The following is a 24,289-nucleotide window of genomic DNA, read 5'->3' as shown; positions in this document are numbered from 1 at the left end:
AAGATGCATTTTTCATATTTTCAATGCATAAATTAAATGTAAATTGTAAACTTTAAAAAACGTAATTGTATTTATTAAAATTTTATTGGTAAAAATTTGTGGGAAAGAGTTGATTACGGAAAATAATGTATTCGTAACTAAAAGCTGATATATTTTATTAATAATTATGAAAATCCTAAAATATAAATCTTTTAGGAGTATATTATTTTGAAACAGAAAATATTAGATTAAGTTTGCGGATAATCACTGTACTTTCTTCGGAGAGAATTATATAGTTGGATTAGATGAGCTGTTATATAACAACTTAAAAGTAGCTTTTAGCTCACCTTTCTAACGAATTATTGAACTTCCAGGTCAAATGTCAATGACCACATATTTGATATACTTTCGATATCCGGCCATATATATAGATATTATCTTATATAAACTTTAGATAAAATATATAAATATATAAACTTAAAACACACAATATTATATAAATTTTATAATTAGATCTAAATTGATTCCTACCGTTCGGAACATAAAGACTTTAAAACAATCAAAACCACTATCTTCTAAGTAATAGTCTATTAATTTATAATTGTAAATTGTTAAATTTGTTACTATGTTTTAGTAGCATGTTTTACTACAAAGAAATTAAATCAAGATATGGTGTTGCTTGATTTAGTCTAAAAGTCTGTTCGATTATATTAATTAGCTCGTCATGGACCTTATTGTGAAGAAATATGATTTTATATCAAGTCAAAAACATGGTTGATTGGCATTCGTAAATTATCCATTGAAAAAACTAACACTAAGCGATCCTAAGAAAGAGATCCATAGTTGCTATTTAAAAACACTTGTTTAATTACGCAGAAAAAAACTTGATTAATTACAGTAGCTAGTTCAGCATAACTTATATAAAGTTGATTAATCAGACGCAAAATGAAAAGAAAAACAAGTGTGGGTGAGATTAGTTAGATGATGAGGTACTTAGACCTAAAATATGGTTGGGCCACCAGATCACCTAAGCCCTTTTGACTTGTAAACATCTCATATCTTAATCTTCAATTTTACATTCATTTTATTTCCATTATATTTAATCTCTCTCGAATCTAACCAATGACCTTTCCTCTTCTTATTAGGTCTTCTTCCAGTGCATTCCATTTAAAGAGCTTACATTTCACGGCTCTTCTATTTCTTCAACCTAACAAGTAAAAACGACATTACAACAGTTTTCTTCATACCACAGCTAAAACTTTCCTTCATAGCTCATACACACATATTGACATATATATAGACACACATACATTATTCAATCCATAACAACATCAAGACAAAAAGACTTTATCAGTGATTATGGAGATTCCAAGACGATTTTGCGTATGCATCCTAACGCTTTTTGTTATCTTTCTTCTCTCGCCAACCACCGTTCACTCCATAATCCGACATTACAAATTTAATGTAAGTCTCTCTGTCATGCATATATTGTTTAACGCACCCATGCATGCACAAAATGATACAATACTCGTGAAAAACGCCAGGCCTCTACGTACGCAATTGGATTGTTTAAGGACCCATATAATTTTCTTATTTTCATTTCTTAACTATATACCTACAATTATAGTATGTGCATATGTGGTTATTTTGCATGAATACGTTATACGCCATATCATGCACTATATGTACTGTACACTACTGACCGATGTATTTAAATGTGTGCACGCCTAGGTGGTGATGACGAACACCACAAAGCTGTGCTCGTCGAAGCCTATTGTCACGGTTAACGGCCAATTTCCAGGTCCCACAATTGTTGCACGAGAAGACGACACCGTTTTGATCAAAGTAGTGAATCATGTCAAATACAACGTCTCCATCCATTGGTGAGCAAACCTCAAAACCTTTTTAGATATTAGTGAGAAGTTGACCAAAAAAAGATATTAGTGAGACACGACCCTTGAATTTACGTATCTTTATTCAATTCAAACCCATAACGTTACCGATGTATCAATTAGACCCAACAGCTAGCTTACAATAACTGTATAATAAAAATAATCAAGGTGATATCCATGCATGTATAGGCATGGTGTAAGGCAATTGAGGACAGGTTGGGCAGATGGACCGGCTTACATTACACAATGTCCTATCCAACCGCGGCAAAATTATCTTTATAATTTCACATTGACGGGCCAACGAGGAACCTTATGGTGGCATGCTCACATATTGTGGCTTCGGGCCACGGTGCATGGGGCCATTGTCATCTTGCCTAAGCTTGGTGTCCCATACCCTTTCCCCAAGCCCTACAAAGAGAAAACCATTGTTCTTGGTGAGCTACCCAAACCAAAACATAATTTTCGTTAAACGATAGATTGATTAATGTTCTTCACCACAAATATAACTATTTTTATAATATATATAGCTGAATGGTGGAAATCGGACGTGGAGCAACTTATCAACGAGGCTACAAAAAATGGAACAGCTCCTAACGCCTCTGATGCACATACCATCAATGGTCACTCCGGCCCCATCTCTAATTGTCCTTCCCAAAGTAAATTACTAAGCAGTTTAATTACCTAAAGTAATTAGCCATTTCAATTTTTCTTAGTACTGTAGCTATATGGTACTATAATATTTTCTTTAATTTTTACTTGTAGGTGGTTATGGTTTGCCGGTGAGACCAGGAAAGACATACATGTTACGGATCATCAACGCCGCACTAAACGAAGAGCTCTTCTTTAAAATCGCTGGTCACAAGTTAACCGTCGTAGAAGTTGATGCTGTTTATACCAAACCCTATAAAACCGACACCGTCCTCATCGCTCCGGGACAGACTACTAACGTTCTCTTAACAGCAAACGCAAACACTGGTTCCAAATACATGGTCGCCGCCACAACGTTTATGGACGCTCCCATCTCCTTCGACAACGTCACCGCCACAGCCACTCTCCACTACATCGGCCACACCGTTTCCTCCTCCAAGAAAACAGTCCTCGCTTCACTTCCGCAGCCAAACGCAACGTTGGTTGCGAGTAAATTCATAAAGTCGCTCAGGAGCTTGAACTCCCGTGAATATCCGGCTAAAGTTCCAACTACAGTTGATCACTCTTTGTTCTTCACGGTGGGTCTAGGCGCGAATCCTTGCCCGAGCTGCAACAACGGTTTTCGGTTAGTGGCTGGAATAAACAACGTAACGTTCACCATGCCTGAAACCGCTCTTCTACAAGCTCATTACTTCAATATTTCACACGTATTTACCGACGACTTTCCGGCCAAACCGTCTAATCCATTTAACTATACGGCACCAGTTGATCAAAGCGTTAATGCGGCGACGATGACAGGTACAAAGCTGTACCGGCTTCCTTACAACGCGACGGTGCAAATCATTCTACAAAATACGGCGATGATCTTGTCGGAGAACCATCCGTTTCATCTTCACGGGTTTAACTTCTTTGAGGTTGGTAGAGGTTTAGGGAATTTTAACCCGGAAAAGGATCCAAAGAGGTTTAACTTGGTGGATCCGGTTGAGAGAAACACCGTTGGTGTTCCAGCTGGTGGTTGGACAGCCATCAGATTCATCGCTGACAACCCAGGTACTTGATAATTAAAATAGGTCTTTTCTATTATATTAGGATTTTCTATTCTACTAAATTAGTATTAGTTAGTGATTTTGGCGCAGTGAATTCTTTCTTCTGGTCACTATGAAAATATACAAAGAATACTAATATGACCTCTCTCACTCTCAGGTAAGTACTTGATCGATTTAGTGATCGAAATGGAATAGGTATGAATGTAATGCCGTGAACCCAGGATTAGGCCGGGGTGTATAATAACCTTGATGCCTGGAAACAGTTTTTATGTAAATAGAATTACTGAGAAAGTTCTATAAAAAAGGGTATAGACTTCTAGTATAGCTAATTTATAATATTGGTTTCTTTTGGTACATAGTTGTTGGTCTTGTTACGCATTACCTTGTCAAACAGTTAGTCTTTTTCGATCAAATATTATTAATTAATTATTTATAATGTTGTAACGCATTATTTATGCAATAGTCGGTTCAACTTGCTATAGTTTTGTGCCTAATTAATTGGGTTGTTATTTTCTGTTTCTTTTTTTATATTAGGGGTGTGGTTCATGCATTGTCACTTGGAAATCCATACAACTTGGGGACTAAAGATGGCATTCGTCGTGGACAACGGTCACGGTCCTGACCAGTCACTGCTTCCTCCACCCGCCGATCTTCCCAAATGCTAGGGGAAATTTTTTTTGTTGATTTTTTACTTCGACATTATATTATATATAACAAATTCATTCTTTTTTTTCGGGAAATAAAGGTTGGGGTTGGTGCATGATTACTGTTGTTTTTTATTGTAAAAAAGGAAAATCTAAAATTTTATAGTTTTTTTTTATCTTATGCATGCTAGCTAGGCTTCTTTTCCTTTCATCTTTGACTGTTTTCGTTGCAACCTTAAAAAAAAAATTCGTTGCAACTTGGCAAGTAGAGTTACTTAGCAAGAAAAGAAAAGAAAAGAAAAAGTAAACCCATACGGTGCTCAACGGAATCGTATAAGGATTTTTTTTTTGTATAAGGATTTCTAAATGCCAGATGTCACGGATATTCTTAAGCAAAACCCAAAGGTTCGGTCGGTCGTCGGTACGTTCCTTAAAGTTGTTTTAAAGAAAGATACATGTATGACAACACACACACGTATCTATACTCAATTGAACTCGAGTTATAATATGTCGACAACACTAACAATACAAACCCAACAAAATACAAAGAGTGCTCTCATTTTAATTAAATGGATTGGTAATTCATTACGTAGCTAGAGACAAAATGGACATGAATCATTTTCGTTGCTGTTTGGCGAAGATAGACGACAATATTTGATTTTTGGGTGTTTTTCAAAACCAACCCATATTTTCAAGTCAAATCCAAAACCAACCCCTTTTTTTTTGTTCATACTATTCATCAATAAAATTTTCATACTATCTTTATGTTTTTGAATTATTCACAAAATTGCTATTTTTATTTGTTTTTTTTATTAATTTCGAAATTAACAAAAAACCAAATACACCCTAACCGTTTCTTCTTATTTACAAAAATACCATCATCATCAATTTTTCCAACCACCATGAACCACCATTTTTGAGCTCTAAAGCTCTAGAATTCAATTTTCAACCACTTTTTTTCTCATTCTAACCCAAAAAACTTCATTTCCTCTCATTTCCTCTACATTTCCATCTAAAAAACTCTCATAACTATCATTTTCATAATCACAAACTTCATATTTTCGAGTTTCTTCATTAGTGAATCGTTAAAGATGCTTCTTTTTGCTCATATTTGGAGTTTGGACGGTTGAAAAGGTTGGAAACGAGCTTTACACATGAAAAAGGTAACTATTTACATGGTTTTCGTTCTTTTTTCAGATCTGTGTCGCGACGGTAGACTGTTTTGTATGTCTACGCCTCCGTGGAGACTTACGATGCAGTCTATTTGTCAACGCACGGGTTAGTTTTGCAATTGACCAGACAAATTTTTTTTCTAACGCAGACTTCCCCAGTAGTCTCCGTCTTTACCTTTGACAACAAAAATAAAACTTTCGGTAGACTTACTATGACGTCTACCTAAAAGAGGTTAGTTTTTCATTTGACCAAACTTTTGACTTTTCAAAATAGACTTCAACGGAACTCTACAGAATGTAGACCGCCACCGAAGTCTATAAAAGGTCAGTTTTGCATTTGACCAAAACTTTGACTTCGTGGAATAGGTTAGTTTTGTGTTTGACCAAAAAGTTTAAAAAGCAATCAAAAATTTATTAAATTGTAGACTTCATATGCAGTCTTCTTATCTTAAAAAAAAAATGTAGACTGCGTATAAAGTCTACTTTTTTATTTTGGTCAAATGCAAAACCAACCCGTCGGATTTGAGAGTAGACTTCACAAGAAGTCTACACACCTGTAAACGTTCATTTCAATCTACTGATTTGAAGTCAAACTTGGTCAATTGCAAAACTAACCTCTTTCAAAAAAATTCAAACATGTAGACTGCATATGAAGTCTAGTTCTGAAAGTCAAATCTTGGATGAATTCTGGTCAATTACAAAAAGTAACCTTTTTAAATTGTAGACCGAAAAGAAAGTCTACATGTACAAAATCACAACTTTTATTCAACTATAGAAAGCAATCCGTAAAATGGTCAATTGCAAAAACCAACCCAAAGAGTAGACCTATTTGACAGTCTACGTCTGTAAACTGAAAAGAACGTCTACATCTTCAGAGATTGAATATTAAGTTTGCATAGAAAAATCTATAAAAATGTGAATTTGTGTATTATTCATTAATTTTTTTCTAGATTTTTTGTTTGACAGTGTGTGTTAGTTAATCCTAATGGGTTTGAGTGATTTTGAAAAGAATTTTTTTTATAATTATGAAGGTATAATTCATTTGATTTGACAATGTTGTTAGCTAATAATTGTAGACGTATTTGTAAGTCTTCGTTTATAGTTTTGCTAGTAAGGCTGAGCTTGTTTCAAAGCTGAAGTCGGTGACTGTGGAATATAAATTTACATTCTCAGCATATAAGACAACGAAAACTCTGTATGTGACTAAGTGTCGTGTTCAAGGATGTGGTTGAAAACTTAGAGCGAGTGTGAAGCATGGGCCAAAGACATTTTAGATGACAAAATATTCGAAAAGGATGAAGAATCGGAAATGTTGAAGAATGTTCATTATGCATGATGGCTGTACACATGGTAAACTTCTTGAAATGACACAAGAAAATTATGATCTGGACAACAAAATTAAGAAGATGGTGCTAACCTATTTCTTACCAAACATCATTTAAAACAAATGACTCCGAATAGGAAAATACTCCTCTTATGCCTGTCACGAATAATCGACAAGTACGGAACTTGATCGAGTTATCTAAGACACACTTTGTACGCCTTTGTGTATCAAGCCTGCGCCAAATACACTAAAATTTTTTGGATTGACTATATGTTAGATAATAAGTGTAGACGTTTTTGTAAATCTACAAATGTAGACTGCAGTTGAAGTCTACGTCGTAAATTCTATTAAAAGTGTATTTGTGTATTATTCATCATATTTTTTCATGATTTAGTTATTTTACAGTGTATGTTAGTAAAATTTTAATGGTCTTGGATGAATTTCACAATTTAATGTGTTATAATTATACACTTGATACTTATTGCAAATTGTTTTGATTAGTGTTATTTTTGAAAATTTTTGGGAAACTTTTGTATAGATTTTCTTCTTCTCACATGTGTGTTAGTTATTATTTTAGCTTATGGTGGTTTTACTTGTTTGGTTGGTTAGATCTTGTGAAAAAATTGATATCTAACAAAAAAATAATAATATCATACAAGTGAAAACAACTAAAAATGAATACAATGTTTATAGATTATGCATTAAAAAATTATTTAAAAATTAATATTTTATTATGAAAGTTATTACAGAACAATATATTAAAAAGTATTCTTGAGTATGTTTGATTTTTCATAATCTTGATGCTTCAAATAAAGTCTTGGAAAAAGTACCTGCAAAATAAGATAGAGTTATGAGAAAAACATAAGATAAAAAATAAAATCATATTTTAGTAGACTTTTTATTAAGTCTACGTAAAGTTATTGTTTAGTAGACTTTAGTTGAAGTCTACACTAATGGAAAATTTTCATATCTAAAAGTGTGCATTTAGAAAATTTGAAAATACTTTGTTCTGGAAAATATTTCAAAAATGGTTTTTTGTCATCCTTGTAACAAAGCAAAAAGATAATGTATGAATCAATTTAGTTCATTATTAACACAAAATATCTTATAATGTATATATGGAAAGCTTACATTTTTGGGAAGATGATTTGAAAACATTGGAAGAGAATACCTGCAAAATAAAATAAAATTATGAAAAATAAGATAAAAACTAAAATCATATTTGAGTAAACTTCTAATGAAATATGCTTAAAAATCAAGGATAGTAGACTTCATTTGAAGTCTACCAGCCGTAAGTTTTAAGTAGATTTCAAATGAAGTCTACTCTATAAAAAAAATAGATCTGGAAAATAAATACATTAAAAATATGAAATAAGTTTAAATCTAAAAAACTTTTAAAAATATGATTTAATAGACAAAATAGTTATAAATTAAAGACATATTAATATGAATTTTAATATGTAACTTTATTTGAATATAAATACTAGAACACATATTTTAAATCTATAGATGTAAACCTTACATTTCTAGGAGGAGAAGAAAACAACTATGGAAGAAAATACCTGCAAAATAAGATAAAATTATTAAAAAACATAGAAAAAAAAATTAAAGTCATATTTTTGTAGACTTCCAATGAAGTCTGTTTAAACTTTGTGGTTTAGTAAACTTCATATGAAGTCTGCAAGCTTTAATAAACTTCTTTAGAAGTCTAAACTGTCTAATAATTTTCATATCTGAAAAAATTTATATATTTTGAAATGTGAAAATAATTTTAAATCTGAAAATACTTTACATAATAGAATTTATAAGGTAAACTAGTAGCAAATTAATGTCGAGAGCTTGATCTATAAATTTATTTGAATATAAACATGTAAATACATATTTTAAATCTATTAATCTAAAACTTACATTTTTAGAGGAGATGATGAAATCCATGAGTGATAATACCTACCAAAAAAAGATAATATTGTGAGAAATAAACATAAAAATACACATTTAAAATCCATAGATCTAAAACTTACATTTTTTAAAGGAGAAGATGAAAACCATGAATCATAATATCTAAAATGACAAGATAATAACAGCAAATGGAGCGAGAGAAAACCCTAGCCGCTAGCGACCCAAAAGGTGATTCTCAGATCTGAAGCCCCCCGCCCCCGACGTCTTCTCCGATCTGACCCTCCGGCCTTTCCAGACTCACAAGGGAGACTACCAACACTCCTTGTGTTTTCTGTCGTCTAGATCTTCTCCGTATCTCTCTGGCTTCTTTGCCACGTCTACTTTTTCATCGTTTTCTCTCTCAGTCTGTCTCTACTCCGGCCTCCCTCTAGTAAACTGCTAAGCCTCAGCGAACCCTACATCATGTCTCTATCATCGATGATCGTGCGTAAAGGTGGTCCCTCTACCGTGCGTCGCAAGCTTGACTCGGAAGATGAGATCATCCGAATCCCGGACTGTGATCTTGATGCTGTGGCCGATCGCTTCCGTCTGACTCTTATTGGACGAGTTTTTAACCTTCAAGGACGAAGCATTGATGCTTTGATCCACCTTCTCCCTCGTAACAGGATCTGGAATGTTGAGGGACGAGTTAGAGGGATCAATCTTGGCAATGGGCGTTTCCAGTTCGATTTTGACAATGAAGCTGACCTCCTTTCCGTCTTAAACAAGCGTCCTTGCCATTTTAACCAATGGAGTTTCGCACTCGAGCGATGGGAACCTTTGACCAGTGAATCCTTTCCCAATACAATCCCTTTCTGGATCAGTGTAACAGGAGTCCCAGTGCACTTCTGGAATGATCAGACTTTCATTGCAATCTCGAAGCCCTTGGGAACTTGGGTCTCCCTCGATTCAAAAAGAGCAAGGATTCAAGTATCTGTCAATGTTGACATGCCCATACAGTTTGAACGCCGCATCGAATTTCCAAATGGAGATATCGGAAGGGTCTCCTTCTCTTATGAGGGCCTCCACCGATCCTGCTATACCTGTCATATGATCTCTCATGATGAGAATGTTTGTCCCCAGCTTACACCGGAGGAGCGTGAACTTAAACGACAACAACGAGCAATCATCAACGCCCAAGGGGACACTCTATCTATCCAGACGGGACACGACGGTCGGGTCCCGAACTTGAAAAGGCCTCGTTCCCCTCTCCATGAACGCAATTCACCCCCTCCAGGGCGACAGAGGACCTCTCCATCCAACCTATCTGAGCGCGACTATCGCAGGGAAGGAAAAAGGCACGCTCACTCACCTCACCGTGATACCAGAGCGTATCGCCCTTCCCAGAAAGATTATCCAAGAGATAATGACAACTCGTATCGCAACAACACTCGTAAGGAAGATGTCTGGAGACGCTTAGAAATACTGCCGCGTGCTTCTTCCGCATATGGAAAGCTCAACTCCTCTCGTACTTCACGTAGAGAGAACCCTTACCCCCAAAAGAACAGAGAGAACAAGCAACCGATGCCGTACAATGGACGTTACTCAAGCAACCGACAACAGGCTACACGTGAATGGCGCCCTCGTTCTCCCCCGAAGATAATCCCTTCCACTGATATGGTGCCAGTCTCTTCTCGCACTCCTCATATGGAGCAAGAAGGCCCTTCTCGTGCTGTCTCAGACTCCCAGAGAACTATCTCGGACCAATTTGGACACCTCGAACTGGGTGAATTACGCACGGAAGATCAGCCAAAGAGCCCAATTGCTGAAACCGATGAAGAACGTCTAAGACGTATCAAGGGGAAAGGCCTTATCACTGATACTCCTACCTCGCGTGAACGTGAACCAGGACGTATCCGATCCTCTACCCTCATCATCCGAGAACCAGCAATTGATACATTAGATCGCCAACCAATCAAAACACCGCATACTGCGGCTCCTCCTCCTGAGCATACGGATAAGAACCCCAATCCCCAAGACATGGAGCTTGATATCGATTTTGATCAGGAGCTGGATATTACTCTCACTGAAGAAGAGATAGCTCTGGTCGATAGTCTGGCCAAGGATGCTGAACTTGCTGAAATGGATGCTGAAATGATGGAAAACGATGACCTCCTAGACGAGATACCTGATGAGGCTGCGGAAAAAATCGACGCCATCTCCCAGCTCTCTCCAACAAATGTTGAGGATTCAACTGTTATGCAGGAGGATCTTCTGGCGCCAACCCGAGCCCAAACCGTAACCAACCCGAACAGGAGCAAACCATACCAAGCCCCTCCTACTCTGCCTTCTGCGAAAGGTTATCTCAAGAAGCATGCCCCCAAAAGCCCAGATTTGAAAGGTGCAAAAGCGGTAAAGGCTTCCAAAAAGCTCAGTCAGCTCCGTGTTCGTAGCTCACCTCGAAAACGTAATATTTCGGGTAATCATTCTCTTGTCATGTCCTCTGCTGTCCCTCGTAATGAGGTGTTCCCCTCTGCTATAAGCAAAAAAACTTTGTCTCTCTCAGGTTCGGTGGTGTCCCAGAAACCACCCAGTAAGAGAATATGAGTGCTATAGCTTGGAATTGTCAGGGAGCCGGAGCTTACCTGACCAAGAAACATCTCCGGGAATTGCATCGTTGTTTTACTCCTCTTTTCTTTTTCTTTCAGAAACAAAAAATAGTTATTCTTTTCTTCAGGATTTTCAATTTGAATTTGGTTATAATAAATTGTTTACCGTGGAACCTGAAGGGCGAAGCGGTGGACTTGCGCTTTTCTATTTAGATTCTCTTGATGTTACTATTCTTTATTCCAATAATCGTATGATCGATATTGAGGCAACCATAGCTGGACATAAAGTTTATATTACCTTTGTCTATGGAGATCCGGTTATTAATTACCGAGAAAATGTATGGGAACGCTTGACCAGAATAGTCTCACCAGGTCTGGAGCTTGGCTGATGGTTGGAGATTTCAATGAAATTACCAGCAACTTAGAAAAAAAGGGTGGACGCAAGCGTAGTGAGGCCTCTTTCCTACCCTTCAGGAACATGCTCGCAAATTGCGGAATGATTGAATTCCCATACTCAGGCAACCCTCTCTCTTGGGTAGGCAATAGAAGTAATGGCAAAGTGCAATGCAGACTAGATCGAGCAGTTGGAAATGAGGATTGGCACCACTATTTTTCCCACACGAATGTGGAGTATCTTCGCCTATGGGGTTCAGACCACCGCCCCATCCTCTCTCGTTTTCTCTCCGGTAAGAAAACTGGCAGACGTGGTTTTAAATTTGACAAAAGATGCATTGGTAAAGAGGGTTTCCGTGAAACCATTCTCCATGGCTGGAATGATCCAAGCGCTTTCGACCGTGATGACCTCCATGACCGGATTGAGCTCTGCAGAAAGCACATATCTCGATGGAAGAGAGCTAACCCCTCTAACACGGCAAAGAAGATTGAAGAAATCAAAGACCAGCTCGAGCAGGCCCAACTCGATGACAATTTCTCAAATGAGGCGATCCTGAACCTTAAATGGAATCTCTGCGCCGCCTTTAGAGATGAAGAACTCTATTGGAAACAAAAGAGCCGAGCTAACTGGTTACGAGAGGGAGACTGCAATACAAAATTCTTCCACGCTACTACCAAGCAGCGGAGAGCAAGAAACCGGGTTCTTAGACTCCGACGGGCAAACGGCTCATGGGCCGATACCGATGAAGATTTGGAACAGGTGGCGACTGGGTACTTTCAAACCTTGTTCACTTCATCAAATCCCTCAGACTTTGAGGAATCGCTACAATACATTACTGCAAGAGTAACCCCGGCCATGAATGCAGCCCTTACAAGTATTCCATCTGATGATGAGATCCAACGCGCTATGTTCAACATAAACCCCGATAAAGCCCCCGGGCCAGACGGAATGACAAGTCTCTTCTTCCAGAAATATTGGGGAATTACGGCTGAGGTAGTACGGAGTACGGTGAAGGAATTCTTCTTGACTGGCACCATGGACCCCCGTTTAAACCAAACCAACATCTGCCTCATCCCCAAGACGGAGAGACCATCGGAAATGGCTGAATTTCGACCAATAAGCCTGTGCAATGTCTCTTATAAAGTCATCTCAAAACTCATGAGCAAGCGCCTGAAGAAATGCCTACCGAAAATAATCTCGGAGACTCAATCGGCCTTTGTGGCTAGACGTCTGATCACAGATAATATTCTCGTCGCACACGAAGCTTTCCACGCCTTGCGAACCAACCCTGGTTGCAGATCGAGGTTTGTTGCTATCAAAACGGACATGAGCAAAGCTTTCGATAGAGTTGAATGGTCCTTCCTCGAAGCGCTTCTCCTGAAACTAGGTTTCTCTACGCAATGGGTATCCTGGATCAAAATTTGTATTTCATCAGTCTCTTATCAAGTCCTGCTAAATGGAGAACCAAAAGGAAAGATTACACCATCCCGTGGCATTCGACAAGGCGATCCACTTTCGCCTTTCCTATTCATTCTCCTAACGGAAGCTCTTATCTCTCAAATCCAAGGGGCGGAAAGGGAAGGAAGAATTACTGGACTCAAAATCGCCAGAAACAGCCCACCAATCTCCCACCTTTTATTTGCCGACGATAGTCTTTTTTCTGTAGAGCAGACATTCAGCAATGCTCCGAACTCGTGAGGATCATCAACATGTACGGCTTATCTTCCGGTCAGAAGCTGAATGTAAACAAGTCATCCATGCTCTTTGGAAGTATGGTTCCTCCGGACATCAAATCGGAGCTTAAGCGATCGCTCGGAATATCGAAAGAAGGTGGTATGGGAGTCTATCTAGGGTTGCCAGAGAAAATATGTGGCAGCAAAAAGCAGGCCTTTGCTTTCATCCAAGACCGGCTCCTTAACCGTATAAACTCATGGTCTGGGAAACTCCTATCTAAAGGAGGAAAAGAAGTTCTAATCAAATCCGTTGCTCAAGCCCTCCCTACCTATGTCATGTCATGTTTTCTGCTCCCTCTAGAGATTACTAGAAAACTTACCAGTGCAATCTCCCGATTCTGGTGGAGTACTAAACAGGATAACAAAGGTCTGCACTGGATTGCCTGGAAAAGTATTTGTACCCCCCTTGAGAAGGGAGGTCTCGGCTTCCGCGATTTTCGAAACTTCAATCTCGCATTACTTGCGAAGCAACTCTGGAGACTAATCCAATATCCATCGTCTCTTCTCGCTAGAGTTTTAAAAGGCAGGTACTTCCGCCTCTCGACTCCAGTGGACGTTACTAGGGCAAGCTCGCCATCTTACGTTTGGCGTAGTCTGATGGCGGCTCAACCACTCCTGAAGGCCGGCTTAAGGAGATCAATTGGGACGGGCAACAATACCATGGTCTGGTCTGATAATTGGCTCCCGGATGCCAAGCCAAGACCCGCTACTCCCTGCGGTCCTTCCTTCAACCCGAACCTTCGAGTAAGCGATCTTATTGACCCGACGTCCCATGCCTGGAACCTTACGAGGCTCCAAAGCATAATCGCAAAAGAAGATGTGCCGTTGATCATGAGCCTGCGTATCCCCCGAACTCAGCGCCTTGATAGCTACTGTTGGGCTCCCACAAAGTCTGGAGCTTACACAGTCCAGTCGGGGTATGTTCTCGCGACAGAACTCGACTCCGCACATGCCCTCCCGTCTGTCTCCGAGCCTAGTACTACCTGCCTAAAAGCAAAGGTCTGGACTCTTAAGACCTCGAGAAAGATTAAACACTTCATTTGGAGTGCACTATCAGATAGTGTCCCCGTATGCAGTCGTCTCTCCGACCGTCACTGCAGTATAGACAGATACTGCCCAAGGTGTGGCGCCGACGACGAATCAGTAAACCATTTACTATTCGAATGCCCACCTTCTGCCCAGACATGGGCTCTCGCTCACATACCTCATTCTCCGGGGCTTTTCCCGAGCTCATCGACTTACAGTAACCTCAATCATCTCCTCTGGCCGGCAAAAGGACTAGGCGTCCCGTCCTCGATCCTAGATAATGTGCCATGGATTTTGTGGTTTATCTGGAAAGCCCGAAACGATAAAATTTTCAATGGAGCAGACATCTCTCCGCTTGATACTGTCCAGATCGCCTTGTCTGAAGCAGATAACTGGAGGCTCGCACAGATCATACATAAAGCTCATGCTGATGAAGAGTTTTTGCCTCAAACCAGCGCACAACCCCTCGGCCACCGTTGCTCTTTTGATGCCTCATGGCACCAAGACGACGCACTTTTTGGCGGAGGTATGGTCCTGACGGATAGGGATGGGGAAAAGACCTTTGGTTCATTCACTAGTAACCGAGGCTTAACCCCCCTACACGCCGAGCTTCACGCTCTGCTGTGGGCCATGAAATCCACACTCCAACTGGACCACCTAGATATGACCTTTGAAACTGATTGTCAACAACTGGTCAAGATCATCGAAGACGAAAAAGAAGAAGACTGGCCATCCTTAATGGTCGAATTTGAAGAGTTTTACTATCTGCATTCTATGTTTAATTCTTGCTCCTTATGTTTTATTCCCCGTTCCTGCAATGTCCGTGCCGATGGCCTTGCAAAAGGTGCTCGAGCCCGTGGTGTTATCTTTTCCCATGTAAACTCTAGACTCCCTTGCTGGATGGCTCAAACCAACCACTCGGAGCTTTCTTAATAAATTATGGAGTTTTTGATGCCAAAAAAAAAAATGACAAGATAATATTGTGAGAAAGACTTGAGAAAATTTTAGAGAGAAAGAAGATAATGAGAGAGATTTAGAAACAATTGAGAGAATTTTAGAGAGAAGAGAGAAAGTTTTAGAGAGAAGGGAGAGAATTTTAAAAACTTGTGCAGCCACTTTAGAGAGATATTGTATAAATTTTGTTTATATAGGGAGACAAAAATGTAACTAGGTTAAAATTTACGATACTGTAGACTTCGTTCGAAGTCTACTAAAATTAAAATTTTGGAGTAGATCTTACCTTAACATAGTAGACCTTTTTGGAAGTCTACTATAATAATTTAATTATTGTTGTTTATTCTTTATTATTTTAATAATTTTAATATATGATTTATTAGATTTATTTTTTTATTTTTTAATAGTTATAGTATATGATTTCACTTTTTTATTCGTAAGGAACTTAACTTAGTTTAAATATAATGATTTTTTGTAAAACAAATTGAAAAATATAGACTGAAAAAGACGTCTTCAGATAAATAGACTTTATTGTAGGTCTACGAAACCCTAAACCACAAATCTCAAACCCTAAATGTTTTGCTTGATAATCAAAAAGTCTCATTTATACAAAATATAAACTACTAAACATTAATATGCAGATTTAAGTTAATAAAACAAAAAAAAAAAACAAAATCTAAAATCTAACCCTTTGAAATCAACTACTAAAAGACATAACATGTTAGAACCTTTTGTTTGTAAACTATGAACATAGTCTAACACATGATAACCAAATTAGTATATATTCTTCAAAATTGTTCGATTATATGAAATTTTAATTTATTTACTTCATATTATCCATTATATTGATGATTAGTTAAAAATATCACAATAATTATTTTTATACATTTTTAAAATTAAATTATTAGATCAAATTAGAGTGTAGACTACAAAACAAGTATATAAAGTAGACTTCGTAGGAAGTCTATATATATGTAGACTTCTTTTATTACGTGTAGACTTCCAAAGGATAGAAACGTAAAATACATTTCTGTTTTTTGTTTGGTCATAAGGGTTAAATAGTACTTTCACTACTCTTTTAGGTTGGTTTTGCATTTGACTGAAAGTGGAGTATACTTTTACATTTGACTTGAATATTTGGGTTGGTTTTAGCAAATGTCCCTTGATTTTTTTACATAATATATAGTCGGTATTTCGTTGCTATTTTAAGAAATAAAATTTTGGTAGCTGAAATCCGTATTTCTTGAAGTGATAATTCAAATTATTTTTAACTCGCCAACAATTAGTAACCCAAAGTACTGAAATGGTACAGGAAGTTGATGTAGCAAATTGTGGAAGCGTAACACAAGAGGGCGTACTAGGAAAAATATAAGATGTTGAACGGTGATTTCATGTATGTAATCATTTAATTGGATCCTTACACAATTGTTTATTCATATGAATAAAATAGCATTTACAGGTGCATATATGTATTTTCCAGTTATACTGGAATCACAATTTCCATCAAATTATCATAATAGTTTTTTTTTTGTTTGATAATCATTATCATAATAGTTTAACAAGAGGAAATAAAACAAATTGTCAGGGAATTGATTCCAAATGATTTTGGCTGCTTCATCCATTTCGCAGGACGTTTGTCCCTTGGTGCACCAAAAACTTAATTAGTTTGATTTTAATTTATGCTTAAACAGATTTCTGACTTATTCCTTGTTTGAAATAATATTCAACTAATAACAATCCTAAAGTATTCAAATGAATAAAGAGTATTTAACTTGAAAGACTTCTATAAATGGGAAGACACGCATTGTTTAGAGAATATTAGTTGCACCAGAAATGGCAAAAACTACTATTCAATTATTTGCCATGTGTCTTCAACATTTAGACCTTCCCTCTGCATATAGCTCCTCGAAAGTCCAAAGAGGCATTATATAAAAGATATTATTATATTTGAATACGCTAAAGATGTAAGCATCCTCCCTATATAAAACCATCAATAGGCCCTAATAAACTTGTATATATATTAGTCAAAAAAAAACTTGTATATATATATATATATATATTCTGAAATGATATCACTTTTTGGTAACCTTGCATGATTCATACATAGAATTGATTTAGCAATTTTTTTTTTACTATGATTTAGCAATTTTTCATATATAAAACATGCGCGAAAGATTTTAGAAATGACGATTTAATTTATAGTGATATGATCACTTTTAAACTCCTTTTCAATATGACATGATATAGATGATTTAAAGGTGCTAGGTCTGTAATATTTTGTCAACTGAATAATTATATTTCCAAAGCATATATTTAATTATACAACTGAATACTCCATATATTAGCCGTAACCATCAGACGAGATGTATACCATTATAGGGGGACAAGTTTTGTTTCTCTAATAGTTTATAATCAAGGTGATTATAAACATCTTGAACTTGATTAAGGTGAAATATATAATACATTCTCTAAGTACGGTATGGTACGTAAGAAAGCTTACCGGCATAAAATATAATGATTTTGACTAAAATATAATCAATTAATACACTGTAATTAGGACATATCTATGCGATCCGTGAAATTAGGAATGCTATGTTGTAGTAAACTCGATAGGTAATGGATTTCATTGACACGTTCCAAGATTCTTCATACAAAAATAAATTGTACATTTTAAAAATATTCATTTTTTTTAATGATTCATTATGTATTTTGAATAAAGGACAACTCATGCTACGGTCAACTATTGGGAGACTATGCAATATTTAAATAAAAACTGCAAGTCTCATTAAGCACTGTGCAGAAGAGAACGTTGTCAAATAAAACAGTCATTTGATTAGATCTTAGATCTTCTTAAATCATTTATGGGTTTATGATTACTATAATGAAGAACATTTTGGGGTTCAATTAATCGTACATTTCAATTTTCCGGAAAGGTGACTGGTTGATTATCTTGAGCTCCACGATGATAAACATACCGTGATTGATGTGTTTTTGTAAACGTCTTCTGTGATGAGACTCTTAATCTTCCTTTACTATCGTGAAATGAACTTTTGTTTCTTTTAGTGATTAACCATGTAAACTATCTTGTATCAATGCTATAAACCAACCAAATAACAGAAGACAGACTTATAAAATTTTATATGTGATGAATTGAAATATCTAAGCTATGGTTAATAATACTATAATTGTATGGTTTATGATCTGATTTTCTTATTTTAAACGCTCATTTCGTTATTTTATTCCAAAAGCTATGTTTTGAAACATAGATCAGATTAGTAAAATTTCGACTATACAAAACGTCACTGTGTACGTTACCAAACCGATTGAGAAAGAGAGCCCATCGAAGATCTCACGTGCATATTCGCCATTAAATTATAGGGGATTGATCGGACGTAGGTAAATCTGCCACGTCAACAAATCATAATAGAGAAGACAGATTCCTCGAGATCTTAAAAGAAAAACAATTAAAGTAGGAGACCGACCAATGATAATGCAAAACGCGCATCTTACGTGGACCCCTTCGTACAACTTGGCCATGTAAGTTAACGCTGATCTCGACCGTTCATTTGGCGGCTCCTTTTTTCTGATCTGACACACAAAATCCCAAATTGTGAAAATACAATAAAAGTATATCAACTGTAAGTAATCAGTGAAAATAAAATTATAGCAGTATCAGTTAGGTAACGTATATGTTTTTATAATATTATAATTAGGATGTTGTAAATTTTGTTATTACTCTGCGAGGCATCGTGTTCTCCCAGAAAATGTCAACTTCGTTTATTATTTTAAAATTAAATAAATAAAATCATTTTCTTGGGTTTCCGAGACAATTATTTCTGTATTTCATAATATATCAGTGTGTTCACGATCATTATTATGTTGTAATCATATCAGTCCCGGAGTTATTTCTCACATTTGCAAATTTGCACTCTCACTATTCCTCAGACATTATGTTTTGAGTTTTCTTTTCCTTTTCCATGAAGATTGGTTTTCTAGCTTTTTATTTATTTTACTAGTTAAATTAATAAATGATACTACTTTAAAAGATATAAACTGAAAATATAAAAATTTACTATTGACTAGTTATTAGATACTATGTTTTAGTGAGAGAAAACAGTGAAATTAAAATAAACTTACTCATTTTTAATTTGTATAAAAACTCCATAGCCTTATTCAGTCAGAAACAGATAAAATATCTGACCAGGTTAATCAAACTTTACACGGCAGTATTTGCACTAAGACTACGCATTTACATAAAAAAAACACACATGAGATAATTTATTCTCAGTTACTTTTTTTCTACCAATCATGAAAAGGAAGATTATTACTCTACTTTACTCCCATTTTTCTGTCTTTTCTTGATTGAGAGTCAAATTTCTACTGTTTATTTGGAGTTGAACATAGCATGAAAAATATAATTAAATAAAATAAAAAATTATTCATTATTCTCAGTTACCTTGGTTTATTTCTTTAGACGGGAAGTTTTTTTTTTACTACTAAGTAGTATGCATGAATGTAACTCTGCAACGTGACAAAAAAGTAGGAAAAAGAGAAAATCCAATCTTTTAATTTCTGTAATGTAAAAATAGACACCATCACCCAAAATTATAATTTCTCAAGCACAGAACTATAAGCCCAAATCATCTCCTCCCTCTCTGCATATTTCTTCTTCTCTCTTTTCCTTTTTACTCGAGAGAGAAAGAAACTGGTTTCTCGTTTACTTTTCTTTCTATTTAAGGGTTCATTTGCTTCTTCTTGCACACTATAGTTTTTCCCAATTGGGTAAGCTCCAAGGTAGCTTCTTCAGCAGTATTATTATTATTTTCAATTTTTGTAGCCATATGTTTATTTTCCCGAGAAATTTTATCCACACCCAGATCTTTAAATCTCAACTCTGAGTCTCTGATACTTATAAACTTACTCATGCTTTAGTTTCCACCAAATCTGGAAAACCAATAGATTTCTTCTGCAGAATCTCAGAGCTATACCCAGATCTTGCCTAGATTTTACCATGGATTCTCTCAACTCTTTTCCAAAAGTTTGAAACTTTTCTAGATTCCTTGAAGTGGGTCTAAGCGACGCTTCAAAGATATTCTGATGATTTCTATAATCAAAATAAAAACGAAGTATCATTTGACATTGTTTTTTTGTGTGGTAAAAGTCATTTGACATTGTTTTTCCTTTGATTCACCTATCTCTTCAAACCCAAGAACTCTGATTCTCTTTCTCCCATTGAACTCTGTCGGTATGTTTTGTTTTTATAAATCTTAAAGACAAAAAAAACAGAGCTAGGTTTTAATTTTTTCGGACATGGAGATTCTGAGACCGACAACTTCACATGTCTCCGGTGGGAGCTGGCTCATGGAGGATACCAAGAGCAACGTGGCAACTGCCCGTGAGTCTGCCACGTGGACGGCGGCTGAGAATAAGGCGTTCGAGAATGCTCTGGCGGTTTACGACGATAACACCCCTGATCGGTGGCAGAACGTAGCTGCGGTTATCCCTGGGAAGACGGTGAGTGATGTCATCAGACAGTATAACGAGCTGGAAGCTGACGTCAGCAACATCGAGGCCGGTTTAATCCCTGTTCCCGGTTACATCACCTCGCCGCCTTTCACTCTGGATTGGGCCGGTGGTGGAGGTGGATGTAACGGATTGAAACCGGGTCATCTGGCTGGTAATAAACGGTCTCCGGCCGGTAGATCGCCGGAGTTGGAGCGGAAGAAAGGTGTTCCTTGGACGGAGGAAGAACACAAGTAAGCCTCTGTTCTTTTACGGTTTACCGGGAATGAAAGATCCAACATCTACATTACTAGTTTAAGAAAAAAAAAAACTGGATATCATTGTGTTTAATATGTACAACTTTATGAAAATATCTTTAACTCGATATTTGTCACACTCAGGCTACTTCTAATGGACTTAAAGAGACGCATGCAAAGTTGTAGTTTGCTTTATTTATTAATTAGTTACATTTTGATATTTTTTGTATATTGTAATGTATATGTTTATGAAAATATATGTGATCCATTTTTTTGGTGAAAAACACAGGTTATTTCTAATGGGTTTGAAGAAATACGGAAAAGGGGATTGGAGGAACATATCTAGGAACTTTGTTATTACAAGAACGCCAACGCAAGTCGCTAGTCACGCCCAAAAGTACTTTATAAGGCAACACTCTGGCGGCAAAGACAAGAGACGAGCAAGCATTCACGATATAACCACCGTAAATCTCGAGGACGAAGCTTCTTTGGAGACGAACAAGAACTCCTTGGTTGGACGAGAACAGCATTCACGACTAGGCGGGTTTCCTTGGAGCCAAATGGACAATACTGGAACTCATGCAGACGCTTTCAATATAACGATAGGTAACGCTCTTAGTGGCGTTAACTCGTACGGCCAGGCTATGCTAGGGCCGTTTAACACGACCGCTGATTCTTGCTACGACGCGCAGAGCACAATGTTTCAGCTATAGCAAGTTGTGATACTCTAATTGGGTGTAAGTTAAATTCTTAATTTTTCATATGGACGGAACAATCGTATTTGAAAATTGTATAATAAACGTCCATTGTGTTGATTGATTCCAATTTAAAATAGTTAATAAATGTTTCGTGACAATACCTAATTTTTTAGTTAGTTTGGTAAATGTTTTGCTACTCAGCTACAAGCCTACAACGTTAAGGCATTAATATACAACTAAAGATTCAAATGAGGTTTAGCTAATTTTATTAACATTACTTAGCTCCATATGCATAATCACAATTAAAATTAGATAGTGTGCGCAAGTGTTAGTTGTTGATGGAAAACACACAAAAAAATAAAATTATTTCTGTTATACAAGTTGCAGCCAAAAGGTTCAAAAAGTCACAAACTTGGTCATCTCCAATATCCAAAGCTTGTCGTTTAATGTTTGAATAACTTATGCATTACAATATGTCATTATTCGTTGTTTGTCTCAATCAAGCCATCTGTTTCAACAATCACTTGAAGTTATAACAGTGTTTGATATTTAGTATTTACAAAGACATTTCACTTATTTTATGTAAAAAGAAGTATCAAGTTTTTATTTTCAATAAATATACATAAACCTAAAACCAATACTTTTATAGAATTCCAAAAAATGATGATATATCAGAAACATACTTGAAAAATCCAAGCCAGCATACATAAACAAAACCAACTGAAACAATTAAACTAATCATAAAACCCTGAGAAACAACTCAAATCGGCTTCTTCGCCATAAAATCCCATACTTCAGCTTGATTAGCCGGCAACCGAGGAACATTATAAGGGACTTGATAACCCGTGAACGGGTTAACATTAAAAGATGCAGACCTCTGTACAACCGGTTCAATATAATAAGGTGCTTGCCTCTGCATAAACTGAGTACTCTCGTTTCCCTTCGACATCATGAAGCCTTGATTTACCCCTGATGAGTCGGCAAAATTCTCCACTAGAATCGGCTCCATTGGAATCTGATCATCATGAGGCGAGAACAACGGGAAACTCATATTATTATATGGGAACATCAAGCACTGTTGCTGCTGGTAACCAGCAAAGTATTGTGACATGTAATATGGATCCATCAAATTCTGCGGGGTTTGTGGCTCCATGGCTTGATGCTGAGCCCTACGATTCTGTCTCATTATAGCTTCATGCAACTTGTTTCCCACGTCATCAAAAATCCCACGTAGCTGCTCTTGTGAACACTTCTCTAGCCTCTCCTCCCAACAACAATACTTATTCTTGTTATTCATCCCTCTCTTATTATTATTATTAGTATTAGTATTCTCCGTCTCTTTTGCCTTACCTTTATCGTTAACGAAAGTCTCGACGTGGGCCTCTTTCCTGCAGCTGTTGGAGGCTGTGTCTCTGTACCTGCGTATGATGTCTCTGGCTTTGGTCTCGTCCTCCGGCCATATCTCAGGTTTGGAAATCACCTCATCGGTCGCTTTGGTGGGCCCGTATACGATGAGACATGTCTGGACGCCGCAGAGAGTTGAGAACTCTCCTGCCTTCTTGTAAAGACAGGCTCTCCTTTTCTTGTAAGTGGTCATCCTTGTCTTATCGTTCGTTATCCTTTGTAAGTCCACGACTTTCTCATGCGCCATCTTTTGTACCCTCATTTCTTATTGCTATTACACAAAAACATATAAACATATGAACCTTTTCCGTAACCAAAAAACATAGATACATCTATGTAGACTAATTGATATTCTTTTGGAACAGTCGTTCATGTTTATAGCTGTTTAGGTATAGTAAAACTCAGATTATATAGATCTTAGTTGTCTCTAAGACATGTTAACCCCATTAAATCTAAATCAATCCAATTGTGCAAAAGAAATTTGAAATTCATTCCTAACTCAACCAGCAAAACGCAAAGCAAGAGCAGAGTATTTTGTTATGAACATATGTATACACAAAAGATCGAATTCTTACTTGGATATCGAAGCAATCTTTCAACGAGTTTCTTTGCGAAAACAATTTTTATGGAGTTTCTGTCGGAATAATGGTTATATATGCTAGGTTTTATATCTTGAGCTTGATTTAGTCTGTCTTTAAGGAAGGAAAAAAGATCATGAGATATAATTACCATTAATTGAAGATGAGAGTTTAGGAAAGAAAATGATATATGGAATATTTAGTTTGCTAAAATGGAAAATATACATTTCATAATAATGAAAGCACAGTTAATTTAATACTTTCCTCATTAGTTAGGCGACTTGATATTTTTCTTTTTTTGCATTTCATAATAGGTACAAATATATACATTAAGGAAAATACGTCTGTATATTCAGTATTCAGACGTATATAATGATACTCCATATACTCCTTCCTTGGCAAGGGTGCGTCGTGCGTGATATATCCTTCACATGTCTCTGCGTATAGGCGTTAGATTCTTTCGTGATTGACCTGAGCGTTCGATTGAATGATGGATGTATGATAGTACTTCCGTGTGTTTTGGGATTCAAGATCCACATGATACGGTCTTG

At 36.7% G+C, this 24,289-nt stretch overlaps 4 protein-coding genes across 5 annotated transcripts; 3 read left to right on the top strand and 1 right to left on the bottom strand.

Annotated features, from left to right (window-relative positions):
- The first annotated feature begins 960 nt into the window (after nt 1–960).
- On the top strand, nt 961–4,392 carry LOC106420327 (laccase-16). Its single transcript, XM_048742985.1, has 6 exons — nt 961–1,443; nt 1,711–1,862; nt 2,061–2,305; nt 2,399–2,527; nt 2,634–3,569; nt 4,100–4,392. Exons 1-6 carry the CDS (start codon nt 1,339–1,341, stop codon nt 4,228–4,230), a joined length of 1,698 nt encoding a protein of 565 aa, XP_048598942.1. The 5' UTR covers nt 961–1,338; the 3' UTR covers nt 4,231–4,392.
- Nucleotides 4,393–13,916: 9,524 nt separating this feature from the next.
- Nucleotides 13,917–15,278, top strand: LOC125578991. The gene has a single exon (XM_048742165.1). The coding sequence runs from the start codon at nt 13,917–13,919 to the stop codon at nt 15,276–15,278; it is 1,362 nt and encodes a 453-aa protein (XP_048598122.1).
- Nucleotides 15,279–19,935: 4,657 nt separating this feature from the next.
- Nucleotides 19,936–21,914, top strand: LOC106420259 (transcription factor DIVARICATA-like). 2 transcript variants are annotated; one of them, XM_022693320.2, is made up of 3 exons: nt 19,936–20,081; nt 20,573–21,055; nt 21,348–21,914. In XM_022693320.2, the coding sequence occupies exons 2-3, from the start codon at nt 20,610–20,612 to the stop codon at nt 21,769–21,771; spliced, it is 870 nt and encodes a 289-aa protein (XP_022549041.2). In that variant the 5' UTR covers nt 19,936–20,081; nt 20,573–20,609; the 3' UTR covers nt 21,772–21,914. The 2 variants fall into 2 exon arrangements, with proteins under 2 accessions (XP_022549041.2, XP_013716571.2); XM_013861117.3 differs by having other exon boundaries at nt 19,937–21,055.
- A 501-nt stretch (nt 21,915–22,415) lies between these two features.
- LOC106420325 (agamous-like MADS-box protein AGL82) lies at nt 22,416–24,101 on the bottom strand. The gene has a single exon (XM_013861183.3). It carries the CDS (start codon nt 23,420–23,422, stop codon nt 22,517–22,519), a length of 906 nt encoding a protein of 301 aa, XP_013716637.3. The 5' UTR covers nt 23,423–24,101; the 3' UTR covers nt 22,416–22,516.
- Nucleotides 24,102–24,289: the final 188 nt, after the last annotated feature.

This window comes from Brassica napus, chromosome A10, assembly GCF_020379485.1.
Source record: "Brassica napus cultivar Da-Ae chromosome A10, Da-Ae, whole genome shotgun sequence".
NCBI lineage: Eukaryota > Viridiplantae > Streptophyta > Magnoliopsida > Brassicales > Brassicaceae > Brassica > Brassica napus.
The sequence above is the reverse complement of the archived record's forward strand: the minus strand, read 5'-3'. Positions and strand labels throughout refer to the sequence as shown.

What these genes read in the sequence shown, in the direction of transcription:
- LOC106420259 (XM_022693320.2), top strand. Translation starts at nt 20,610, where the DNA reads ATGGAGATTCTGAGACCGACAACTTCACATGTCTCCGGTGGGAGCTGG. An exon ending in TGGACGGAGGAAGAACACAA is followed by an intron (nt 21,056 to 21,347) that starts GTAAGCCTCTGT and finishes TGAAAAACACAG; the next exon opens with GTTATTTCTAATGGGTTTGA.
- LOC125578991 (XM_048742165.1), top strand. Translation starts at nt 13,917, where the DNA reads ATGGCGGCTCAACCACTCCTGAAGGCCGGCTTAAGGAGATCAATTGGG.
- LOC106420327 (XM_048742985.1), top strand. Translation starts at nt 1,339, where the DNA reads ATGGAGATTCCAAGACGATTTTGCGTATGCATCCTAACGCTTTTTGTT. An exon ending in TCCGACATTACAAATTTAAT is followed by an intron (nt 1,444 to 1,710) that starts GTAAGTCTCTCT and finishes GTGCACGCCTAG; the next exon opens with GTGGTGATGACGAACACCAC. An exon ending in AGAGAAAACCATTGTTCTTG is followed by an intron (nt 2,306 to 2,398) that starts GTGAGCTACCCA and finishes TAATATATATAG; the next exon opens with CTGAATGGTGGAAATCGGAC.
- LOC106420325 (XM_013861183.3), bottom strand. Translation starts at nt 23,422, where the DNA reads ATGAGGGTACAAAAGATGGCGCATGAGAAAGTCGTGGACTTACAAAGG.